General features: G+C 35.7%; 1 protein-coding gene across 4 annotated transcripts in view; it reads right to left on the bottom strand.

Annotated features, from left to right (window-relative positions):
- Positions 1-2,851: 2,851 nt before the first annotated feature.
- UBE3C (ubiquitin protein ligase E3C) overlaps positions 2,852-24,879 on the bottom strand; it is a 162,961-nt gene continuing 140,933 nt past the window's right edge. For all 4 annotated transcript variants that reach the window (XM_021009644.2, XM_021009643.2, XM_021009642.2 and 1 more), the window contains 4 exons: positions 22,168-22,356; positions 22,001-22,067; positions 19,363-19,493; positions 2,852-4,570 (listed from right to left, as the gene is read on the bottom strand). In XM_021009644.2, coding sequence (XP_020865303.1) covers positions 4,400-4,570; positions 19,363-19,493; positions 22,001-22,067; positions 22,168-22,356 — 558 coding nt within the window. In that variant the 3' untranslated portion in view covers positions 2,852-4,399. The remainder of the gene's footprint in view (positions 4,571-19,362; positions 19,494-22,000; positions 22,068-22,167; positions 22,357-24,879) is intronic.

Genomic DNA, 24,879 nt, shown 5'->3' on the forward strand with positions numbered 1-24,879 from the left:
CCTGCTAGTGTCAGTTTCCTCATCTGTAAAATGAGCTGGTGAAGGAAATGGGAAACTGAGAATGTTTTTAATCACAGCTGGGTTGCAAGGACTCTGCCCCCATTCCACAAGTAACCTGTTTATTGATTCCAATCTAACAACCATCATCTTTAGACATATACTCATCTGTGACTGAATAAATCAGCTGTTTCAACAGTCTGGCACATGCTAAGATGAAATGGTTTTCTGGCCAAGAGGCCCTTCTACCAATCTCGTGTTCTAGAAAGCAGTTTTGTGGCATCAAGTGGACACAATTGAAGTGTCATCCTCCACATCAAAACGACCACTGGTTTAGAAGCGGCGAATCTGCCATCATGTGGAAAACTAAAGGAAATAATGAACAGGAACTCTTCACCCTCAGGTTCAGTTCATCTTCCGATTGTGACACAGTCTCATGGCCACTAACGAAAGAATCTGTGCAATATCACATAGATTCCCAAGATCTAGCCACTTCTCAGTATCCAATAAAAAAAAAGTCCTACTTAACGAAAGAATTTGTACGGTTCCCTTGATTCCATTACCTCAGTACAAGCTCATTCTCTCAGTGGCTTTTGGAACAGCTGCTTAATACTTCACCTAGGTTCTCTTGCCACACAGTCTCTGATAGAATGGTAGTTAAGAATCAAGTTAATACTTTTGTGAAAAGCTTAGGAAGTTCTTAGAAAAGATCTAGTTTTTACGGTATCAAAATATGACAGCTTTCCCAGGAAGGCACATAAGAGAAAAGGCCAGTAAAAGGGGGGAAAAGGGAGGATAATATAGTCAGTCTCCGTGACTACTGACGGTACCTGCAAGGTTGGACCTTGTGATTCCTGCCATGAAGATTGTCACAAAGCAGCATGCTCCTTAAACAATTATATTTGCAAACAACTGTCCTGACATACCTTGTTGAAGCTCAGGAAGTCTTTTCATAGTTTTCAAAGTGCAGGAATGTCTAAAAGTTGATGAACTCAAGGGGCTTTCAATGACTTGGCAGGGTAAGCATTTCCCCACTAGACTCAGTCCTCCTCTGGTTCCTTGGGTAGGCTGCCCTCAAGGGAAGAATGGATATGAAGGCAGTAATCTGGAACAAGACTGAGAGTTGGATGCAAAGCTCTTCTCTTTCACTATACCACCGTAAACTGAACCAAAGTTCCCTAAGTGGACTAGATGAAATCGACTAGGGTCAAGGTGCTAACGGACCCTGGGAAGAACTAGTTTCACTATGAATTCTTTTTCAGTGGTTGGCTGCTCTCTTCTCATTATGGAAACAATGACCAGATTGCTACAAAAGGCCTTACCCAACAACACAATACTTCTGAGAAAACAGAATCATAGAAAGAGAAACAGCTATCACTGTTCCCTAAGATAATCAGTTTTCTGTCTTTCACACAAAACACCAATGCCCACCTTCATGCTCCCAGTTCACACTATTCCCCTTAACTTGGAATGTTTTTCCTGCTTATCAATTCATGTCAAATACTGCAAGACCAGGCTTAAAATCCAGCTACTTCAAAAAGTTTCCCTGGAAAACTGCTCCTTTGATCATGTCCCTTACACACATACTTTTTAAATTCTCTGTCATTTTAAGTCTCTGGGCATTTTATTTGTTTGTTTACTTTGCCCAACTAGACTGAAAGCTGCCCAAAGGCAATGACTGTATCCTCTCCTTTTGAATGCATTGTACTACACAGAACTAGTGCACTAATACTGTACTCTATGAAAGCTTGCTAAATGTTTCCAATACCCAGCAGCATTAGCAAGAGCATCTTTTAAATATGAAATTTAGTAGTTAGATTAAAATACTGCAAGAATTATTGTAATAAAAACGGCTTTAAAAAATGAAATCAATGTACAAAGGTTAATTTAAGGATGTCACAAGGGGCAGCACATTACAGGACCAAGGGGAAGTCTTCAATAGACAACTCTAAGACAACTACTTCTCTAACAATGCCTTTGGCTTCAGGCACATAGTTATCAGTACAATACAGATAAATAGGAGAGTATCAAAAAGAGCAATGATAGTGATTCATGATTATAAGGCTTTATCTACAAAGAATCTTACTAACCACTGAAAAAGGCATGAAGTTGTTTCCTGAAAGAAGTGATACAAACCCTGTCAATGGGGGGACCACTTTCCCTGTAGCAGAAATCCTATACTATAGAAAGATAATGGACTGCCACTTACGTATGTTCCAAACCACTTTTCCATGACTATACACAAAACTCAACATAGACCTGTTTTACTATGTCATGTTTTCATATTCTAAGGAAACAAAAACACTAAAAAGCTAACAGAACAGAAGCCTTTAATAATGCCAATGTTGGGGACCTAGAAAATTTGCCTTATAAGTGAGGCATGCTATATCAGGTTTTTCTATCACGGCAGTAGGTTTTAGGGATAGAATTTATTCATACGTGAATCTATATTATGAAGACTGTGAGAGAGAGGCGCTTGTAAGAATCTGTATTAATGTACTTACATGCAATCAACCACATCAGCATGGAGCACGACCTTGGAAGTATGAGCATTTAATACAAACATTTAATTGGTCAGAACTTATAAAATCTTAAGAACTTATCAAACAACAGTCCAAAAAACAAGAAAAAATCAACTTAATCCCAAAATAACTTTATAACACTTAAAGAATAAGTAGATCAAATAAACAGGCTCATATTTTAATAAAAGAAAGCTAATAACAGCAACTATTGATCTCTCTTCCATCCTAAATATTTAATTTTCATAATATTGATAAAATGCACACGAAACCAACAAGTAAAGAATACGCAGAGTATGCAACATTCAACATAAATAAAGCAGTCTAAAGCAAAATAAAAAGAAAAACAATTATTTTATTTCTGTATACCAAGACTACAAATAGCATTTGAACACTTCATTTATTACCCAAATTAAGAAATTATACAATTTATATTGATACTGGTAAAGATCTTACAAGCATCATTTAGTCTTCCCACATTTAAAAGCATATTGCTGGTTACTGTCAATTAAATATGACACCCAGCAGAGACTCCAGTGACAGTGAAATATTTTCAGCATAAGAGATGACCAAGAAACTGATTATAAACTCTGGTGATTACCCACCCACCCCCTCCCTATCTAAACTTAGAGAAAATGCACTTTGTTTTCACAATGGATGCTCTGAGTTGTTTACTGTTTTTAATCAGCTAAATTAGATATGAACACAAATCTTGAACCCATAAAGTGCCTTACTATTAGAGAATAGCTTCTTTCCTACATCAAAGGAAGATGCTTCCCTGGCAATCAAATCATATTCAGCAACATGTTTCCTCCCACCTTTTTGTCTAAACAGCAGCACTCAACTCAGCAGCTGAAAGCAGAAGCTGCTAAGCCACAAAAATAACAACTAAAAAGTTGGTTTCTATAGTCAGAAATGACAATTGAAGGGAGCGAAGTCATAGAAAGAACATGATCACAGCAGGCTACAGATACAAAAGATAAAGCCTGTTACTTGAGTTCAAATGATTTTTAATAGATGTTACAATGTATTTTCTTTCAAAGTCATTACTACTGCAGGTAGTGTGCATGTCATGGGGACAGGATACATACCAAAAGAAATCGGTACAGGCATGAAGGGTAGGAGAAGAGGGAGAAACAGATTAAGAAGCATGTATATTTCACATCTATTTAATATAATGTCCAACTCATCATGATGCAGCCCAATGTATTACTTAAAATAAGCATGCTAATCCCACTTCTGGAAAATGGTTTCAAAAGCACAAATAAAATATTACCAATGTTACATATTTTTCAAGCTTACCATTTCAGGAGAAGGCAGCAGAAAAGAGATGCATTTAAGTTTTAGTTGCAACAACTAAGGACTGTAAACAATTTAACCACATGAGAAGCAATAAGGGGGGCTTAATGGTAAGCATTTTTAATCTTCCAGGCCCAGGATGTTTGCATACATCTTCAAGACGATGTTTGCCCAGTTATATCCCACTAAGCAACGTGCTGTAACTTATAACTTTATTGCTAGCTCATAAAGTTATCTTTATTCGAACAGCACAGAGCAAAAGCTTCATCTTTGGTTAATTCACTGTATACACTGAGTTTGCCACTGTTCTTAAAATGTGCTCTTCTTGGCATAAACACTAAATCAGCCACACTGCACACAGCATTGGTTATTTTGAGTCACTGGAAAGTGGTGTCCATGTAAATAAACGAATTACTTAATAAAATCATGTGTGTTTTAAAAAATAAACCTAGGAGGACATCTGGTAAGAAAGAAGAGCTGCAGAAACCTAGCCTGAGATCCCTTGGCTGGTTGGTGGGGGTGCTGCTTATGGTGGAGGCGCTTAGCTTCTCTCTGCAGAGCACTGTATTTAGCCTCCGCACAATTCAGCTTAGCTCAAATCCAGCAGCACACTCGATGGCATATAAGAGCTTACTTCGGAGAAGGTTCTCGTCATAAAACTCAGGCAGCTTCAGGAGGTTCATGCAGGTACTAGCAGTGGGAAGTCGGTCTAGGTCAGAGCCTCCATTGTGAATGCAAAACGCAGGATACAGCTCCTGAAAGAATACATTAAGTGGGAAAGATTGTTTTTGGTTTTGAGTTTACTCTAAAATCACAGTCATTACAAGTCAACAAAGAAACTGATGAACTGTTTGCCCATCTAGACATTAGAGAATATTTTCTTTCCCTTGGCATACTAAGAACCATCTCAAGAGGCAACAGTGAAAACAGTGTTGCACACAACAGATGTGGGTTTCAATCTGCTCCACCACTGACCATGATGAGCCAATCACTTAACCTTGCAATGTCTTTGTCTCCTTGACTATAAAATGGGTATGTTACTACTTACCTCACAGGGTTGCTGGGAGCAAAGTGATATAAACCTTCAAGCACCAGAAAAATGTGAGATGTCAATATCAGCATCTTTCTAGGAACCTTTATATGGAAACTACTCCTACAGAAAACTTTACACAGAGACTCAGTTGAGTCTTATCCACAAATGTCACTCTTCCTTTTTTGGGTAAAATGAAAATTCTAAGCTTAGCTAGCTGTCAACCAAAAAAAGTTCTAATAAAAAATGAACATGCATAATGCCATACTTTCACATGATTTATAATGTTAAAGTGTATATTCAACTTTAACAAAGCAATAAAATCATCCTGTTCGCTTCAATGCTCCCTTCTAAACCCTTTTTTTAAAAAGTAAAAAAATTTGGTTTTATAATTATTTAAAAATTGTAACAGCGAATTACTGTTCAGATTCTACTTTTTTAACTAACATTTTGTTTTTTATATAGCAGTCAAATGTACAGAAACCCAAAAAGCTACCCATATTCTCCCAAACTACTAAAACAACACAAAAGAGTGATTTTAATTGCTAACAGGCCACCTTTCATTTTTTGTAATTTACTATTTATTAAAACAAAGGCTTAATTCAAATAACAGAGTGCCAATGGTTTTCACTTGCAAGTAACCTGTCTTTTTATGTTCATTTTGTTTATCTACACAGGCAGAATGGTTTAATGGATGGAGAACTGGTTTAAGAGCTGGGAAAACCTGAGTTTACATCCAGCCTTTGAAAAATCCTGGTTGGAGGGCAGCTAAGTGGCACAGTGGATAGAGCACCGGCCCTGGATTCAAGAGGACCTGAGTCCAAATCCGGCCTCAGACACATACACTTACTAACTGTGTAACCCTGGGCAAGTCACTTGACACCACTGCCTAGCCGAAAAAAACCAAAACCAAAACCAAACAAAAAAAAAAACAAAACAGAAAAATCCTGGTTGTGCAAGTCATTACTCTAGCTAATTCTCTAAATTTCATAAATGGCAGAGAAGATGCTATTCTGCACTGGTAGAGGAAATTTCCTTATCTGGGAATTCCCTATGCTAATTTAATCATAGGTCCAGTCACCACTACTATCTTTTAATTTATCTACTTGTAGTTGGTGTGCGCATTTTTCTTTTGGGAATTGGTTATTTTTTAATCTACATTAATCCATTTAAATCTTTCCCTACTTCTTAGAATTTTTCATACTTTTTAAATGCTAGTCTTAGTGGGAGCTCTGAAGAATAGGGAAGGACATTCAGGTAAACTAGAAAGAAGACTGTATTTACTTAAAATTTGGAAAATAATTTTTAAGTGTTAATGCTAGTAAAAACAAATACCCTAAAGTAAAACTTTCCTGGTTACTATAAATACTAAGTTTATTACTGCAGTACCCTGGCATACTATCATAACAGTATATACTTAAAAAGAGCCCAGGCTCGACATCAGTAATGAAAGGGATCTGACACGGAAGTGAACACAATGAAAAGAATTTCAAAGGTCCCTTAAAATAAGTCATATTGCATTTTTCTATCGCCAGCCAACAATTTAACTTTCCTTCTTCTGTCTACTTCCTTGGCCCTGCTGGAAGCTAGATAAAGATATATTTAAATCTTTCCAAAAAGTAAAGGACAGAGTGTGGGGAAGCATTACATGGAATATTTCCAGAGATTTTTCTTGAAGGTGGAGCCTATTTTTTTCCTGAAAACTTTCAAAAAGGCTGCATGAAACAAATACATTTTGCTTTGACCTCAACAAATAGTCAAAGATAAAAAATAGGGTCTATTTTTAGGCACTGGTGGCAATAGGGTGATGATCTATTATTACTATGACTGTAAAAATTACTATCAAGAAAAAGTCTCTTCCAAAATTTTGTGTTTTAGGAGTTAAGGCAAACTTTTAAAAACCACCTTCAAATCTAACTTACTATACCCAATAACAACAAGAGAATCACTTGTTCAAAACCAGTCAACTGGAACATATTAATTCCTGTTTAAAACCTTTCAAGGCAATTCACTTCCTAAAGAATAAAAATCATTTAATCTATTGGGGTTTCAGAAACCATCATTGTTTTTTGCCCAACAAAGAAACTGAGACACTGAGATAGTTTAAGTGACTTGACCAAGTTCACAAACCAAGTCAGTGGCAAAGCCAGGGTAGAATCAAGGTTTCCTAACTCCACATCCCAGGGGACTTTTTATTGGGTTCGTTAGCTAAGGTTATCCTTAGAGTTCTATTATTTATTCATTCTGCCCACGTTGGGCCCATACTAACTAGTCCATCAAAGTCCTATGCCCTGTTTCCCAAACACAGTTATCATGCCAACTAATACTAGATATTAGGGGTGATAATAACATCTGCATTTTACTAGAGGATTCCTGAAGACAGATTGCTTTAATCTAAGACAACCAATCTAGAATTTCAAGCACCAAGGCAAGTCTGTCTGAGCAATATTTCAGACCGGGGCAGGAACCTCTTTCAGCATCCTGCAAGGAACATAATGTAGCCAGCTACATATTCCTTTTACATGTAAGGTTGGCCCTGCTATTCCCCGCTGTGGGGAAATATAAAGCTATGTATAATTCATTCTTGTTTCTTTCTTCAGAAGTTTTTCCTCTTGCTGGAAGCATTTAAGTAAAAGAAAACAGCAATGATGGTTTTCCTTTATCCCTATTACAATTTATAAGCTGAAGCCCTCTGGTATGGCTGAATTTTGTTCACATATATAAAAGCACTAGAAAGAACTGAACAAACCAACATTTAGCAGAAATTGCTGCAAGAAGTTGATGGAAATGATATCTACACCATTCACTCTAATTTAAGGATACTGAATTTCTGGGTCAACAAACTGCTCTAAATTCCATGTATTTGCTTTTCTTACACCTATTTTCCCTATCACAAGAAAATATTGATGTATTCATTCAATTCCCTGTTTATCTTTCATTGCACTATCTGGTTTTTGCAACAGAAACTCTATTTATCAGCATTATGGTATTAGCAATTGTTAAATGTATCCTAACTATAACTGAAAGTGACAAGATTGATAGTGGCCTGGCTCCAAATAAAACAATGACCACACATACACATCTTGTGTGTGTGTGTGTGTGTGTGTGTGTGTGTGTGTGTGTGTGTGTGTGGTAAATTTCTTTTTAATTATATATTTTTATTTTGTTAAATGTTACTCAATTATATGTAAAATCTTTAACAATCTTTTTTTAATATTTTGATTTCTAAATTCTCTTCTTCCCCTCCTTGACAAGACAAGCAATTTGATATTGATTATATATGTGAAGCCATGCAAAATGTATTTCTATACTAGCCATGCTGCAAAAGAAAACAGACAAAAAATAAAACAAGAAAAATAAAAGTAAAATCAAGTATACTTCAATCTGCATTCAGCGTTCATTAACTCTCTCTCTGGAGGTGGACGGCATTTTTCATCATGGGTCTTGATCAGAGAAGCTAAGTCTTTTACAGATGATCATCCTTACAGTATTGCTGTTACTGTAATCAATATTCTTCTGCTTCTGCTCACTTCATTTTGCATGTGTTCATGTAAATCTTTTCAGGTTTTTCTGAAACAATACTGCTCTTCACTTCTTAAAGCACTCCATCACAATCATCTACTACAAGATGTTCAGCCATTCCCCAACTGACGGGTGTCCCCTCAATTTCCAATTCTTTGCCACCACAAAAAGACGTGCTACAAATATTGTCACACAATCCTTTTTCCTTTTTCTTTGATTTCTCTGGGATACAGACCTACTTGTGGTATCGCTGGGTCAAAGGGTATGCACAATTTTATAGCTCTCTGGGCATAGTTCCAAGTTGTTTTCCAGTATGGTTGGACTAGTTCACTAATATGTCAACAGTACATTAGTGTCCCTATTTTTCCATATCCCCTCCAATATTTGCCATTTTCCTTTTCTGTCGTGTTAGACAATTTGATAGATGTGAAGTACTAATAATACCTCAAGAGTTGTTTTAATTTGCCTTTATCTATGCAGTAGTGATTTAGAGCACTTTTTCATGTGACTATTGATAGTTTTGACTTTTTCTTCTGAAAACTGCCTGTTCACATCTTTTATCTATGTAGTAACTGGTGAATGGCTCTTATTTTTATAAATTTGGCTTAGTTCCCTATATATGTGAGAAATGGAGCCTTTAGCAGAGGAACTTGCTGTAAACAAAAATTTTCCCTAGTTTCCCGTTTGCTTTCTCATTTTGGCTACATTATTTTTGTTTGTGCGAACACATTTTAATTTTACATAATCAAAATTATCTATTTTACTTCCTGTGATCCTTTCTATCACCTATTTGGTCATAAACTTTTCCCTTAAAAAAAAATTTAAAAACTAGCTGTGTGACCTTGGGTAAGTCATTCACCCCCAACTGCCTTTAAAAAAAAAAAGAATAAAATTTTCCCTTATCCAGAGAACAGGTACCGTGCTCCCCAAACTGCTTATATGATCTTTTATACCTAAATCATTTATTCATTTTGACCTTATCTTGGTATACAGTGCCAGATGTTGGTCTATGATAAGTTTCTGCCAAATTGCTTTCCAGTTTTCCCAACAATTTTTGTCAAATGTCGAGTACTCACCCCCAAAGTTTGGATCTTTAGGTTTATCAAGCACGAGGACACTACAGTCATTTACTACCATGTATTGTGTATCTAACCTAATCCACCACTCTATTAGCCAGTATCAGATTGCTTTGATGATTACCACTTTGTAATACAGTTTGAAATCTGGAACTGGTAGGCTGCCTTCCTTCACACTTTTTTCCCACTGATTTCCTTGATATTCTTGACCTTTTGTTCTTCCAGATGAATTTTTGTTAGTATTTTTTTTCTAGCTCTATAAAATAATTCTTTGGTAACTTGATTGGTATGGCACTGAATAAGTAAATTAACTCAGGGAGAATTGGCATTTTTATTATACTAACTTGGCTTAACCATGGGCAATTAATATTTCTCTAACTGTTTAGATCTGTCTTTATTTGTGTGAAAAGTATTTTGTAATTGTGTTCATATATCCTTGGGTTTGTCTTGGCAGGCAGATGCCCAAGTATTTTACATTGTCAGCAGTTTAAATGGAATTTCTCCATCTCTTTCTGCTGGACTATGTTGGTAGTATATAGAAACGCTGATGACTATGTGGGTTTATTTCATATCCTGCAACTTTGCTGAAGTTAATTGTTTCAACTAGTTTTTCAGTTGATTTTCTAGGGTTCTCTAAGCATACTATTATATTATCTGCAAAGGGCTATAGTTTTGTCTCCTCTCTGCCTATTTGTATTCCTTCAGTTTCTTTTTCTTGTCTCATTGCTGTAGCTAGCATTTCTAGGACAACACTGAATAATAGTGGTGTGAATGGGCACTCTTGCTTTACCCTTGATTTTAGTGGGAAGGCTTCAAGCTTATCTGTTTCAAATAATGCTTGCTTTTGGTTTAAGATAGATAACTACTTATTTTAAGAAAGGCTCCATTGAGTCCTATATTTCCAGTGTTTCTAATAGGAATGGGTGATCTATTCTGTCAATTGATTTTTCTGCATCTATTGATATATGATTTTTGTTTGTTTTGCTTTTATAATTGATATGATCAATTGATGCTGATGGTTTTCCTAATATTGAACCAGCCCTGCATTCCTGGATATAAAAATCTTAATATATCAAAATTAATAGGGGTTTTTATGTAGATCCATGACATGAAAAATGTGATTTACATATTTTCTTTCCTTAGTACCAGTAAACTTGGATTCTTCTTAATCCTCAAATAGCTTAACTTGCTAAAAGTTGTACCTTACTGGGTTTCAATGTGCTGAATCAAAAAAATATAAATTGTTACTGAGAGAAGATTATCTAGCCCAATCCCCTAATCTGTGTGATGAGGAAAATAAGAATTAGAGAGGTTAAGTGATTTGCCCAAAGTCACAGAACTAATTAGTGGCAGAATGAAGATGAGAATTCAGGGCTATTTCTTTTTTTGAAGTCTTCTTTACTTTTTTTTTTTAACTTTTATTTTTTTCCTGTCTTTTATACATACATACATACATACATATACACACACATATATATAATATATAAATTTATTTATTTTTAGTTTTCAACATTTACTTCCACAAGATTTTGAATTCCATATTTTCACCCCATCTTGCCCCTCCCCCCACCCCAAGATGGCATGCATTATGAATATCCTTTCCCCTAGTCTGTCCTCCCTTCTATCTCCCCCCCCCGCTTTCTCTTATCCCCTTCCCCTTCTATTTTCCTGTAGGGCAGGATAGATTTCTGTACCTCATTTCCTGTATTTCTTATTTCCCAGTTGCATGTGGAAACATTTTTTTTTAAACATGTGTTTTTAAAACTTTGGGTTCCAAATTTTCTCCCTTCTTCCACCCCACCCACCCTCATTGAAAAGGCAAGCAAGTCAATACAGGCCATACATATGCAGTTATGCAAAACACTTCCATAGTAGACATGTTGTGAAAAACTAACTGTATTTCCCTTAATCCTATCCTGTCCCCCCCATTTATTCTATTCTTTCTTTTGACCCTGTCCCTCCCAGAAGTACTTCCTTCTGATTACCCTTTTCCCAATCTGCCCTTCTCTCTGTCATCCCCCCGCTCTCTTGACCCCTTCCCTCCCCTATTTTCCTGTAGGATAAGACACATTTCCATACCCAACTGAATTTGTATGTTATTCCCTCCTTAAGCCAAATCCTATGAGAATAAGATTCCCTCATTTCCTCTCACCTTCCCATTTCCCCTACACTATAAGAACCTTTTCTTGTCTTTTTGTGCAAGATAATGTACCCCATTCTACCTCTCCCTTTCTCCTTCTTCTAGTATAATCCTCTCTCATCCCTTAATTTTATTCTCCACATATCACCCCTTCATCTTCAACTCACCCTGTGCCCTCTATCTATCTATCCATCCATCCATCCATCCATATAATTTTTTCCCCTCCCATTACCCTAATACTGACAAAGGTCTCATGAATTATAAATATCATCTTTCCATGTAGGAATGTAAACATTCAGCCTTAATAAGTCTCTTATGATTTCTCTTTCCTGTTTACCTCTTCATGTTCCACTTGAGTCTTGTATTTGAAAGTCAAATTTTCTATTCAGCTCTGGTCTTTTTATCAAGAATGCTTGAAAGTCCTTTATTTCACTGAATGACCATTTTTCTCCCTGAAGGATTATACTCAGTTTTGCTGGGTAGGTGATTCTTGGTTGTAATCCTATCTCCCTTGCCCGACTTCAGGGCTATTAACTCCTAATCCAGTGCTGTTTTGATTATACTGTTTTTCTTCTCTATCATTATAACACATGCAGCTATTAAATCTTAAAACAAATTTAAGAATACTGCCAATAAATAACTGGTCTTTATCTATTGGTTAGTCTTCAGACAACTGGTAAAATAAAAACTACTTTCCAATTATGATGGAGGAGAGACAAGGAGGAGAGTACATTCTTAAAGAGATATATTAACACCTCTTTTCCAGCTTAGTTAATACTTTCACTTATTCTTACTTATTTTTCACTTAGTCTTGCAATCAACTCCAGAAATAGTATGGTAAATGTCAATCAAAACTAAAAGAAGAGAAAGTAATTCAATAAACACTGATTAAGTGTCTACTGTATACAGAAGCTAGTAGGTATGTTCTATGTATGACATAACCATAATTTTGAAAACATAGGGTCTCAGCCTTCAAAGTGTCTAGAGTGGAGTAACACATATGCATGTTTCAACTGAAAATAAAGCTGGAAGAGGAGACAAAAGATGGCAGAGAATCTTTTTTGAATCTTTTTGTCAATATTCACCAACAGAGGAACATTAATGTTCTCAAAATCACAATACGGAGAGAATTTGATTTTTGAAATTAAAAAAAAAATTTTAAAGGCCATATAGCCTTTAGTGTAAAAATAAAAAGCCCCTGAAGGCAGGAGGTCAGTCAGCACTAGTTAAGTTATTATGTAAGAGGAAAGCTTAAAATATATTTCACAGCTAAATGCTGCATTTTTACTGTTCCTTTTACAATGCTAATTGAAATTTCTACTTTGAGTCTTAAAAGTGTTAAAAACGAAGTTCTACATTGAAATGCTAAGTCAAGGGCACCATTCCTTGCATAATTAAACACAGCAGAACGGGAATTTGCAACGGTTCAAAGTGAGAATCATCATCAATTTATTACATGACCTGATGGTAACTTAACAATTTTCTACAGCACTTTAATGATTTTTTTTGGGTCTGTAACAATCACATTTATTAAACTTATTAAAGTTTAATTAGCTTTAGCAAATGTTATTCTTCTCCAATAATCTGGCACTAAAGGTTCTCATAACTTTCAAATGATGCCTCCTTGCCTGTTCTTTTTATAGCCTCAGAACTGAAAGATATCCTCTTTTCTTAAATAAACCTGAACTAATTCTAACAAAGGTACTTCTTTTGCTAAGTGTACTGGGTTAAAAATCAAAAATTCTAAATTTTAAGATAGTCATTTTTAAAACAAGCTTTAGTATCTAATCTAAGATCATTATATTCTTTAGATATTTAAGGCTATTAATCAATTTTCACATTTAATCTATTAGAAGTCATTTTACAACCATTAAAAAACAAAATGTAAAGACTGTGGATCACTTCCACTTCCGGAAGCCAAGATGGCGGAGTAAAAAGGTAGTCACTCTCACCCTCCCCTATCAATCTTTGAAAACCCAGAAAATATCACCCCAGGAAAAAAAAAACCCACCTGGAACAGCTGAACTAGAGGAAAGACAGGGAACAGCAGTGCAGCAGCCCAGCAAACGGGTCTTCCAGTGCCTCAGCAAAAATAAGGGAAGTAGCATTACAAAGGACCTGAGTCGGATAAGTACCCGACAGCATTCATCTGAAAGGAGCTGAAGAAAGCAACCTAGAGTCTTCCTAAAGTCTGAGCCTTGCTAATTCCAACCCAATACCAGGTAAGCTGTCAGAATCCTACAGCCTCCAACTGTCAACCAGGAGGAGATCCTGAAGCCCAGGTGGTAAAGCAGGCAAACACCAACACCTGGACCTCCAAGTGCTTCAGTGAAGGTGGGGGAACTGGTGGAAATCAGCTCAGAAAACCACCAGGTGCCTCAGAACTCTACAGCAAAAGAATCTCCCAGTACATTAGCAGAAAGGAGGGAGGCAGCATTGCAAGGGGCCCTAGGCAGAGAAACACCCTGCAGCACCCATCTAAAAGAAGCTGAAGAAAGCTAAAGGAAAGGAAAAGCAGGCAACCTAGAATTGCCTGAAAGTTCCAGCCTTGCTGATCCCAGCCCAACACCAGGTAAACTGCCAGAACTCTACAGCCTCCAACTGCCAACATAAGAGGCCCCAGCACACAAAGCCAGTGACCAAGACCTAGGCTCCCAACACAAGAAGCTTAGGTCAGTGCCCTCTGTTCCCCAGCAGGAGAACTCAATCTCTTCAGGGAATAAAGAAACCATGAGTAAAACGAAACATACCACAGATTCATATTATGACAAGGGTGAAGATCAAGACAGAAATTGTGAAGAGGACAACATTGTTAACAAACCCACATCTGCAACATCAAAAGGGAATATGAACTGTCTGAAGCCCAAAAAGCCTTCTTAGAAGAGCTCAAGAAGGATTTTAAAAGTCTAATGAGAGAGGTAGAAGAGTCCTTAAAAAGTATAATTGGCCAATTGGAAAAAAAAAGTACACTGAAGAAAACAAATCCCTAAAAAATGCAGTAAACTGAGGAAAACAAATCCTTTAAAAATACAATTGGCCAACTGGAGAAGGAAGTACGAAAACTAACAGAAGAAAACAATCTGTTAAAAACTAGAATTGGAAAAATGGAAACTAATGACTCTATGAGAGAGCAAGAATCAGTCAAACAGAAACAACAAAAACAAAAAAAAAATAGACGAAAAGGTAAAATACCTCATTGGTAAAACAACTGACCTGGAAAGTTGATCCAGGAGAGACAATTTAAAAAAATTATTGGACTACCTGAAAATCATGATGAAAAAAAGAGCCTGGACAATATCTTTCAGGAAATCATAAAGGAAAACTTCCCTGAAGTCCTAGAACCAGAAGGGAAAATAACCATAGAAAGAATATACCGGTCACCACCTCAAAGAGATCCCAAACTGACAACGCCAAGGAATATAATAGCAAAATTCCAAAATTACCAGATGAAAGAGAAGGTGCTGCAAGCAGTCAGAAGAAACAATTTAAATACCATGGAGAAACAGTCAGGATTACATAACACCTTGCAGCTTCTACATTAAAAGACTGCAGGGCGTGGAACATGATATTCCGTAAGGCAAAGGAGCTTGGAATGCAGCCAAGGATCAACTACCGCAAAAATGAGCATCATTTTTCAAGGGAGGAGGTGGATATTCAATGAAATAGGGACTTCCAAACTTCCTGATAAAAAGACCAGAGCTCAACAAAAAATTTGATCTTCAAGTACAGACTCAAGAAGACATAAAAAGGTAAATGGGACAGAAAGATACAATATGTTGTTAATAAGGGGACTGTTTAAACCCTACAAGGGAAGATGCACTTGCAACTCTTGAGAACTGTATTGTTATTACACCATGTTAAAGGAGTATGCATAAAGGGGGTGTAATGATTAAAAAAAAAAAAATCTAATCAAGTAGGTTAAATGGATCCAAGTAAGTGGATTAGTCCGATTTTAGAAAATGTACTGAGAAAATAGGAGGCAGACAAGGGTAAATTACATTACAGGAAAAGACACAAAATCCTATTACAGCAGAGGGGGTGGGGTGAGCATTGTTTGAACCTTACTCTCATCAGATTTGGCTCAAGAAGGGAATAACATAATCAGTTAGGTATAGAAATCTAACTTGCCCTATAGGCAATAGGAGGGAAAAGGGGAAAGAAAAGGGAGGGGGGATAGAAGGTAGGGAAGAAGCAGTAAGGGTAAAGGGGAAGAAAAGGGAAAGGGAGGGAGGGACTGAAGGAGGCAGTGGCCAAAAGCAAAGCACTAGTGAGAATTTTTACTTACAACTTCAGTAATAGGAAAATATGTTTAATAGGAATGTAAATGTATAGCATATATTAGATTGTGTGCCATCTTGGGGAGGGTGGTGGGGAGGAAGGGGGTGAAAAATTTTAAACTCAAACGCATATGGAAGTGATTGTTGATAAATCAAAATAAATTAATAAAATCAATTTAAAAAATCAAAATAAATTTTTTAAAAGACTGTTGATAGCAAAAAACCTTATTTAACACAAGAGTTATCCTAGATTACAGTGTTTTCTGAATAACTCAAATAAATTACTCTCCTGTCAAAAAGACAGCATAATTTCACTATCATTTGTCCTTCACAGGAATAATGGTCAGATTTGGGTGCCCTACAACAAGGAAGTATAGAATCAGTCCCAAAATTTGACAACAGCAATGACTGAGTTTGCACTATAGATAGGCACTGCTTGTTCATAACTTCAGGTTCCGGTGTTTAGACAAATCAAAAAACTATTTTATGACATGGTAAAGATGAAACAGACATCTACATTGGGCTTTATCCATCTGTAAAATGGTTATAGTAGCTGGGACAGACGGATTCTCAGTGATGGAAATCACACCTTCTGGGCCTGGACACCAGTACTGTTTGTTGCCAGTGTCCTCTCCTCAATGAGATGGCTGTGATGTTAAGAATCTACAGGCTCTACAAGCGAGTTCTGAGCTAGAAGAGGAGGCTACAGGATAACAATGTATAAAACACCTTGCAGTATCATTTCTTGCAATCAATTCAATCCTAGAGGAACTGGCAGACAATAGCCTGAACCCTAATAAAAGAAGTTCTGAGGGCATCAGGCCAGGGAATCTATTTGACCTTGGAAATCAAAATTTTATATTTATTTCCATGATTTGAACACCTACCTATGGGCAAGCTAGTCAAAGTGCTTACTATAGAAAAGGCCCTTGGTAATCCAGATTTATGGATCCTACTCCTTCAGGCAGATGTTTTGACTCACGTATGGACATGGCTACCCTCTTTACTGTGTTACAAAAAGAACATAACTACATCATCTTATACAAACATGCCAGGAACACAGTCACATGGTCTCTTGACTTGGGTGAGATGGAGGACAGTGCTGAGTACCCGATGCTCTTTATTTAGTCTTCTCAGGCTGCATTACAGCTTCATACCTCATTCTGGACTATCCTTTGTCTTTGGGATAGTCTATTAAGCTCTTCATTTTCCACACAATCCTGTCTTTGTCCTATTTTTTTCCCCCTCATTCCCCCTCTTCCTCCTGTCTTCTTTGATGCTTCTGATTTACTCTGGCCCTTTCTGGTTTACTCACAGTCCAAGAAGGAGAAGAAAACTAGGTAAAAGGAAGCCTAAAGTAGAAGGGCCTACGATATTCTCTAATTCACTGACCCGAATTCCTTCATCAGTGAAATAAATATTTCTGATGCTGAAAAAAAACAAAAATGCCCCCTCCTATGTTTCCAGTCTTCTTACACCTTACTCCCTAACACATATGCTTCAATCTAGGGAAAGTCTCCTGGCTGTTCCACGAACAAGATGCCCCATCTCTTGGCTTTGAGCATTCTCCTTGGCTATCCCCCATGCTGGGAATGCTCTTCCTCTTCTGCTCCAACTCCTGACTTCCCTGATTACCTTTAAGTCCCAACTAAAATCCCACCTTCTACAGGAAGCCTTCCCCAACCCCCTTTTAATTCCAGTGCTTCCCTGTCTTATTATTTCCTATTTATCCTATATATGGTTTGCTTATACGTAATTTATTTATTTGTTGTCTCTCTCATTGGACCGTAAGCTCCCTGAATGCAGGGACTGTTTTCTGACTTTTCTGGTATCCCCAGTGCTTAGCATAGTGCCTAGCACACAGCAGATACTAAATTAATGTTTACTGATTAATTGATAGTCTAATTCCCTCATTTTGCAGATGAAGAAAGTAAAGCCAAAGACACTTGCCCAGATTCTGAGTCATATTCTTAGCCTGAGAGAATTCTCATAATCCCAAAGTAATGTAATAAACTCATCGAAAAAAAAAGTGAAAATGCTTGTTTGTATATCTGAATAAATTTTCCTGCTTCATTCTGTCTTTTACTTGAATATATACAATATTTGAAATGGTAAAATCCCTATTTGGCTGGATTACTAATCTAACAAGAGAAAGAAAATCGTGTCCATACCCCAATTAGTCAATGATCCAACTACTTTTTAGTCTGATGCTAATAAAATAATCTTTCACGTAGCTATGGTATCAATGTACTATAAATCTTTCACTGAAATGCAAATGGCTTACAGGCTTACATTTATGCACAGAAACACAAATTACTAATCACCTTTTTGCTAGTTTCACAACCTAAAACTGTCAAACTGTGTGAAAGGTCAAGAACAGGAAAGGTTAAAATTTCATTCAGCAACATTACAAGATAACTCAACACAACTCCTTAAACAAAGGTTATTTGAAAGTGAACATCTATCTACATATTCTATATGAGCACATCTGGTAACTGATGGTTACTTAACTTATTAGTCAATGCATAATCAGGCTGTTCCTCTATTAAAGTGTTAAAACCATGCCTTATTATCCTTTTAAAATGTATATGCATATGTGTGTATATGTATAAAATAAATATAAAGCTAGCCAGTATTAACTAGACTATTTTAAAGAGAAAAGAAGGCAGGCGCATTTACATGAGGTGACTTTTTAGGAGTGGCAAAATAAAAAGACCCATGTACTCTAATAAAATAAACAATACTAGAAATCACATGATAATATCCTTCATAAAGGGCTAAAACAGTGTATCAATATTTAATCTACTACTTATATATTTTAAGATGCAATAAAGATTTGAGTAAATAATATACGTTACAAAGAATAAACAAATCATTTCAGCACATCATTATGTGTCTGATAATACAGCTTAGCTTAAAACGGAACAATTTACTTAGAGGTTTTGTAATTGTAAAACACAACTAGTCAAAATACAAGTGAGAAGATGCTAGACAGAAAAAAACCAACAACTCAACAATGACAACAATAACAAATAACACCCAAAGCCCAGTGACTCCAAACTGAAAGGTTATCCTCCTACTCTATTCATTTTTCACTTCAACCACTACCTGCTTACTCCATCATACAGAAGTCTCTCTGAATTTCAGGGACAACTATTTAAATTTAAGTAGTGGCCTATACTACTGTATCAAAGTATCCTGGGCATCATAACTTATGAACATTAACACAAATGATACCATATGTATGTATGAGTGTATGTGTATATGTGTATCTCACACTGGAACTGATCCATCGAAAATAACTTCTGAAAAAATCTGTAATCATCAAAAATGAACATTTTTGGGAATTCAAACTTTTCCCCCAAATACAAATGCAATTTAAAAATATTTCCTCTTCAATATTAAAAAGTTCATAATTCTTTGTCAATTAAATCCACACCATACATATTCCTTTACCTTTTTCAATGACAATGAATGCTTAAAAGTTTACCAAAAGCCATACCTTAAACCCCAAAAGAGGTGGTCGAGAGCAACTTGTTACAAACTTCAGCAGTTTGCGCTTTTCTTCATCAGTGAAACTTTCTACAACTTTCCAAAAGATTTTAATTACAGGATGATCTGCAGAATAACCTCCTGTGAAAAAATGAAGAATGTTTTATTTAAAATTATGGTGTACTGTTGGAGGGTTTTTTGAATACTTTTATTTTAAACACTAAAGACTTCAGGGTGATTAGTTTAAGGCCATGCTTGGGCCCCCTCTCCACCTTGTGTCAGAAGAATACAAGCAGATTTTGGAGGAATACCCCTTTTCTAGGCCATTGAGGTACAAAGAAAGAATCTAACACAAGGGGGAAGGCAAGAAAATGAAGAAGGAACAATAGTGACAAGAGAATATGGTAGTATGTAACTGGGATCTAATCACCTCAAACTACAAAGTTAGAAAACGGAAAGATATAATAATATAGAAATATAGAAAAATATATAGAAAATGGAAAGATATATAATGAAGAAGCGGATGTTGGGAACAGAGGTTTTAAGAAATTTATTTCAAAGAACTATACACATAAATGAATTATATCTCTTGTACCTCATTTGTGAAAGCCCTAAATGAATAAGGGTGATAATTAAATGCAAAACCCAAATGTTTGATATTCAAATAATTAGAACAGGAAGGCTTTTAAAATTTTTCACAAAGTGCACATGCCTAGTCACTTACACAATACTTTACCACTCCTAATTTAAAATAATCCCTCATGTCAATGGTTTCTGAGTCTAAATTCATTCCATCAGGAGACTGCCGAATGCTGTTGGTGATGCTAAAAACAGGACTAACAACCCACCCCGGGAACTGATCAGACCCTATTTGAGAATACAGCATGAGGTTGTGTATGGCTCTTAATCAAGATAAGTGCTTATTGAAACTAAAATAATTGCTTTATATCATTAATTTATTGTTAATGTGCTCAGGAATAACATCAATGAAGTGTCTTAATTGTCACCTAAGTGAAAATGATAATATTTTAAACCTATTTACTAGAATAACTAGGATCCTCAAAAGGTATAAGCTCTCAATATAGATAAAGATATGCAGACAAAATGACAACTTCTTGGTATTGAGAAAGGTAAGAATGATTGCATTTTTCAAAATCATGACTTGATAGTGGAGACTACTGCCTTGCAACTTGATACTGTTTGCCTTTACAGAAGGCACTGAGATCTGACTGCTTGAAGTTCACTGATGGAACAACATAAGAAAGAGTCGCTGTTGTAAAGAACTTTAAAAAGAAAACTTCCAGGGGTAAGATGAAAATTTAAGTAATTATATGTCATAGAAACACTTTCAGAGGATCAAAGAATTTTAGAACTGGAAATAATGATAGGGTAATAATCCAATTTAACAATTTTTTTTAAGGCAATTGGGGTTAAGTGACTTGCCCAAGGTCACACAGCTAGTTAAGTGTTTGGTCTGAGGCCATATTTGAACTCAGGTCCTCCTGATTTCAGGGCTGGTGCTCTATCTACTGCGCCACCTAGCTGCCCCATTTTCTTGAAAAAGAAACTAGAAAAAAAAAAGATTTGCTGTAGATTATATTTGTTTAAGATTACACAGCTGTTTAGTGTCAAAGTTAGGTCTAGAATCTAGGTCTCCTAATTCCCAAATTTAACTTTCTTTCTGAAACATACTGTTTCACATTATTCATTCCATTTACTACCTGGAAGAGTATAAAACAGGACATAACTATTACCTGCTATTCTATCTGTTAAAAAATACTTATTAAGCATCTCACTATGCACAAGTCATTTTGTGGGGAGGATTGTAGAGGTATGCTGTGGAAAAGATAAAGGATATGATACAGTTCTCATACAAAGGATGAAATGTGAAACACGGTATCCAGATTATGACAAGGTGATACACTCAGAATGCTTAATAAAACATGTATTACGTATATCTTTGGAAATGCCCAAAACAGCTATTTACTTTGCTTGACTCTCATTTGTTATGAGGGTTTTCTTTTTCCTTTATTTTTTCATTCAACTGGGGAGGGAGGAGGGAGAGAAAATAAATGTTTCTTAAATGAAAGAAACAAAATTAAATTTTAAAAAGAACATAGTTCTTACTGTCATGAAATTTAAAATCTAGTTGGAGAGAAAAAGATACATATACAAGAATGCTCTATGAACTCATTTATGTAAACATACAGTACAATGATAATGGATGGTTCATAACAATCATCACCCCCAAAGGACTTAAAACATCCCAAAGTATCTTCTAATTCAAAAAAAGAAAAATTAAATTATTTCAATGTAATCCTAATATTTTATGTTTCACTCTAATCTGACCCGAAAATTGGTAATTCAGTTATTGTGTATATGGCAATTTACAGTTAGCTGGAATGTCCTAATTAGAAGTCTATTTTCTAATTATGCATAATAATAATTGTTCCCTGAACTTGCTTATTTATTGACTAGAATATTCTTCCTGTACTAAAGATACTAGTGATTATTTTCAACACAAATATGTTCATGTTTCACAGAAAAGTTATACTGGACCTGAAATAACTTATGGAACACTTAGGAGTTCTTCTGGAAAAACTAAACTATAAATAAAGGCTGTTTAAAACAGAGTAATAATAACATACCTGAATAGTTTGTGAAGGATTTGAGGTCCTCTAAACTGATGGGCACTTGGGCACCAGAAATTAACACCTGAAATGCCAAGTTAAAAAGTTTAAGTTTAGGGTAGAAATAAGAAACTTCTTTTATCACAGTGAAGCAATCTCTTTTCTTACAGTCAACAAGCATATACCTGGATTTCTTGCTGGTCAAACATTCTGAGCCATTCAAGATTCACAACATTGGCCAGACCTTGTCTGAAGGCTAGACAATGCTGTCGGATCTGTTTGTTTAGTCTATAGTCTGCTACCAGATGGATATATGCAATTCGGTTAGCACTGGTGACAGGAATATCCTTTCCACCTGGCTTCAGTTCAACTACCTATAAACATAAAAAAATGGAAACATACACATATAAATAATACTCAAAGTATGTTTAGAAATTTGCAATGAAATTGAGATGGAAATACTTCAGAAGAAATGTAATGTATAAAATGGTATCCTAAAACCCATAAATATTCAAGCTTGTAAGCAAAGAATAATGTTAAACAGGCATGTGCATATTTAAGCAACATATCTGTTGGAATTCTATGAATTAGCATTGTATTCTATCTTCAAAAAAGAATTTAGATTCACACCCCAAAAAAATGGCTATTTAATAAAATGAAAATAATAAATCAGAAGGTCTGAAATAGGTCAGAAATTATGATAGAAATCAATCTAGAAATTCAACTTGGGAAGAAAATGAAAATGAACTTGGTGAAGTGAAAAATTATTTCAATGGATCTGTGATCTTAATGATAAGAGGATTCTCTCCATGGGTTCAGATCCCATTTCATCTAGGCCTATTCATATGTGACTTTTGTTCATTTTCTCCTACAAGGGAATCAAGAACAGGCTGGCTTATTTTATACCCATTTGCACTCACATAATGGCTAATGAAGGTCATTATAAAGTGAGTAACTTCAGGGGAAATCCTCTTTCACCCAAAATGAATGATAAAGCTCCTGTAATACAGGGATTTTAAAATTTTGTCTCTGTATTCCCAGTACTTGGCACAGTGCCTGAAACAAGCTTCTTAAATTCCTTCAGAGTGATCTGGCCCCTCTCTCCCCCTTTTATGTATGTAAGACTAGTGGACTAATAGGTCTAATATGAAAGAACTATTAAAAAAACTTCTTTTATTTTAAACAATCTACATATTTAAGAAGAAAATTTTAAAATGTTATTAATTTATAAACTCTTTAAAATGGTTGAAATGCAATGAATAATAATTATATTTATGCCACTACATTAAAAAGTATAAAACTGAAGTGTTTATGTTTTTACAATATTAAATAGTACAAATGAAAGTTTTTTAGTGAAAGTTTTATGATTACAAAAAAAATATGAGTTGTAATTAGAATGTTATCTAACGTGAAAAGGTTGGCATTTTCCTTAATATTGTATTATCCACATTGTATTATCATCCTCACTTTTAAAATTCATCTATATAAAGAATTAGAATGCAACACCCTATTTTTTGTTTTAATGGATTCCAATATTTGCATAGAGCTTTAATGGAACTACCACTTATTTAACAGCTAAGTTACTGCAATCCATTTCAGATGGAAGAGTATGAAATATTCCCATTAGCAGTGACTTTGGAGAATTCATTCTAGAATTGGTCGATGTGAAGAGTTTATTCTATGTTCAAATAATACCACTAGATGGTGCAAGGCAATAGTGTACATAGTGTTATAACATGAGCTCTCTTAATAAGCATTCTCAAGAAGACAAACCATATGGGATCACAGATTTACAACTGGTTTCTCTATATATGGAGAATCTTCTCATTTAAATAAGTATATATGTTCTTTGAACATGAGATTGTGTAAAGTATGGAAGAGATTTATAGCAAAAACAACTAAAAACCAAGCCTTTCCAAGGAATGACTACACCCACTCTGCCATGTTACTTTGTTGTGTTTAACAAAAGAAAATGTTTTATTTTATTGCTTCCATTTACTGCATTACATTTGGAAGAACAAAATATCATTTGACTATTCTTTGAAACAGTATATATGTTTGATGACAGAATATTATAGACGGTATACAACAGTGAGGTCTCTCTAAATAGTATCCTATTTTCACCTATCCCCTTCTTTTGACCTCTGTGCCCCCATGAAAAGACCTTACAAAGCTATATTCTTATATAATCAACCCTATTAGCTAGTGGTACCCTACTGAAATGATTCCTCCCTGGATTGCAGAGATGTACACGAGACACTTATTGGCCCTCGTTATGCTTCCCCACTTCTAACTTCTGAAGAAAGAACCAGAATTCTGTAATCACTTATACAAAAAGCCAAAATCTCTGTGTGGAGTTGAGCTGTCATACGTGAGACAAAAGAATCCTACACATTGTTAAAGAAGAAAAATGGGGGGTTTGGCAGGACAGATGTGCCCAGTTCAGGGGCAGCCTCTCTAGACTAACACTGATGCAAGTCTTTTACCTATTATGACCTAAATAACATTACATTCAAGGATCTCGCTACTGAATTCTCAAATGACCAAGATCCAGCTGTGTTTTTACCCAGCAGTTGTATCTTATGGCCTGAATAGCTCTTCCTCCCCCAGAACTCATGTCTTGTCCCTAGCTGCCTCATGTGAGTAGCCTTCCCTTCTGAGAGAAAAACTGAGTTAATCTTCCTAAAAGAACATATGTAAGGCACAGTAAGAAATGGGAAAAAATCTTAGATTCATTAGTTTACTTAACAAAAATTTGAGGAGAAAGAAAGGAATCAAAGGGAGCAGACCTGAAACATTACACTACCATCCCAATCCATCTTTCACAGCATAGTCAGGACTTCACACATATGAGCAATCAATGAATATTTGCTGAATGAATGAATGGACAAATGAAT

This window comes from Phascolarctos cinereus, unplaced genomic scaffold (assembly GCF_003287225.1).
Source record: "Phascolarctos cinereus isolate Bilbo 61053 unplaced genomic scaffold, phaCin_HiC Scaffold_1;HRSCAF=81, whole genome shotgun sequence".
Lineage (NCBI taxonomy): Eukaryota > Metazoa > Chordata > Mammalia > Diprotodontia > Phascolarctidae > Phascolarctos > Phascolarctos cinereus.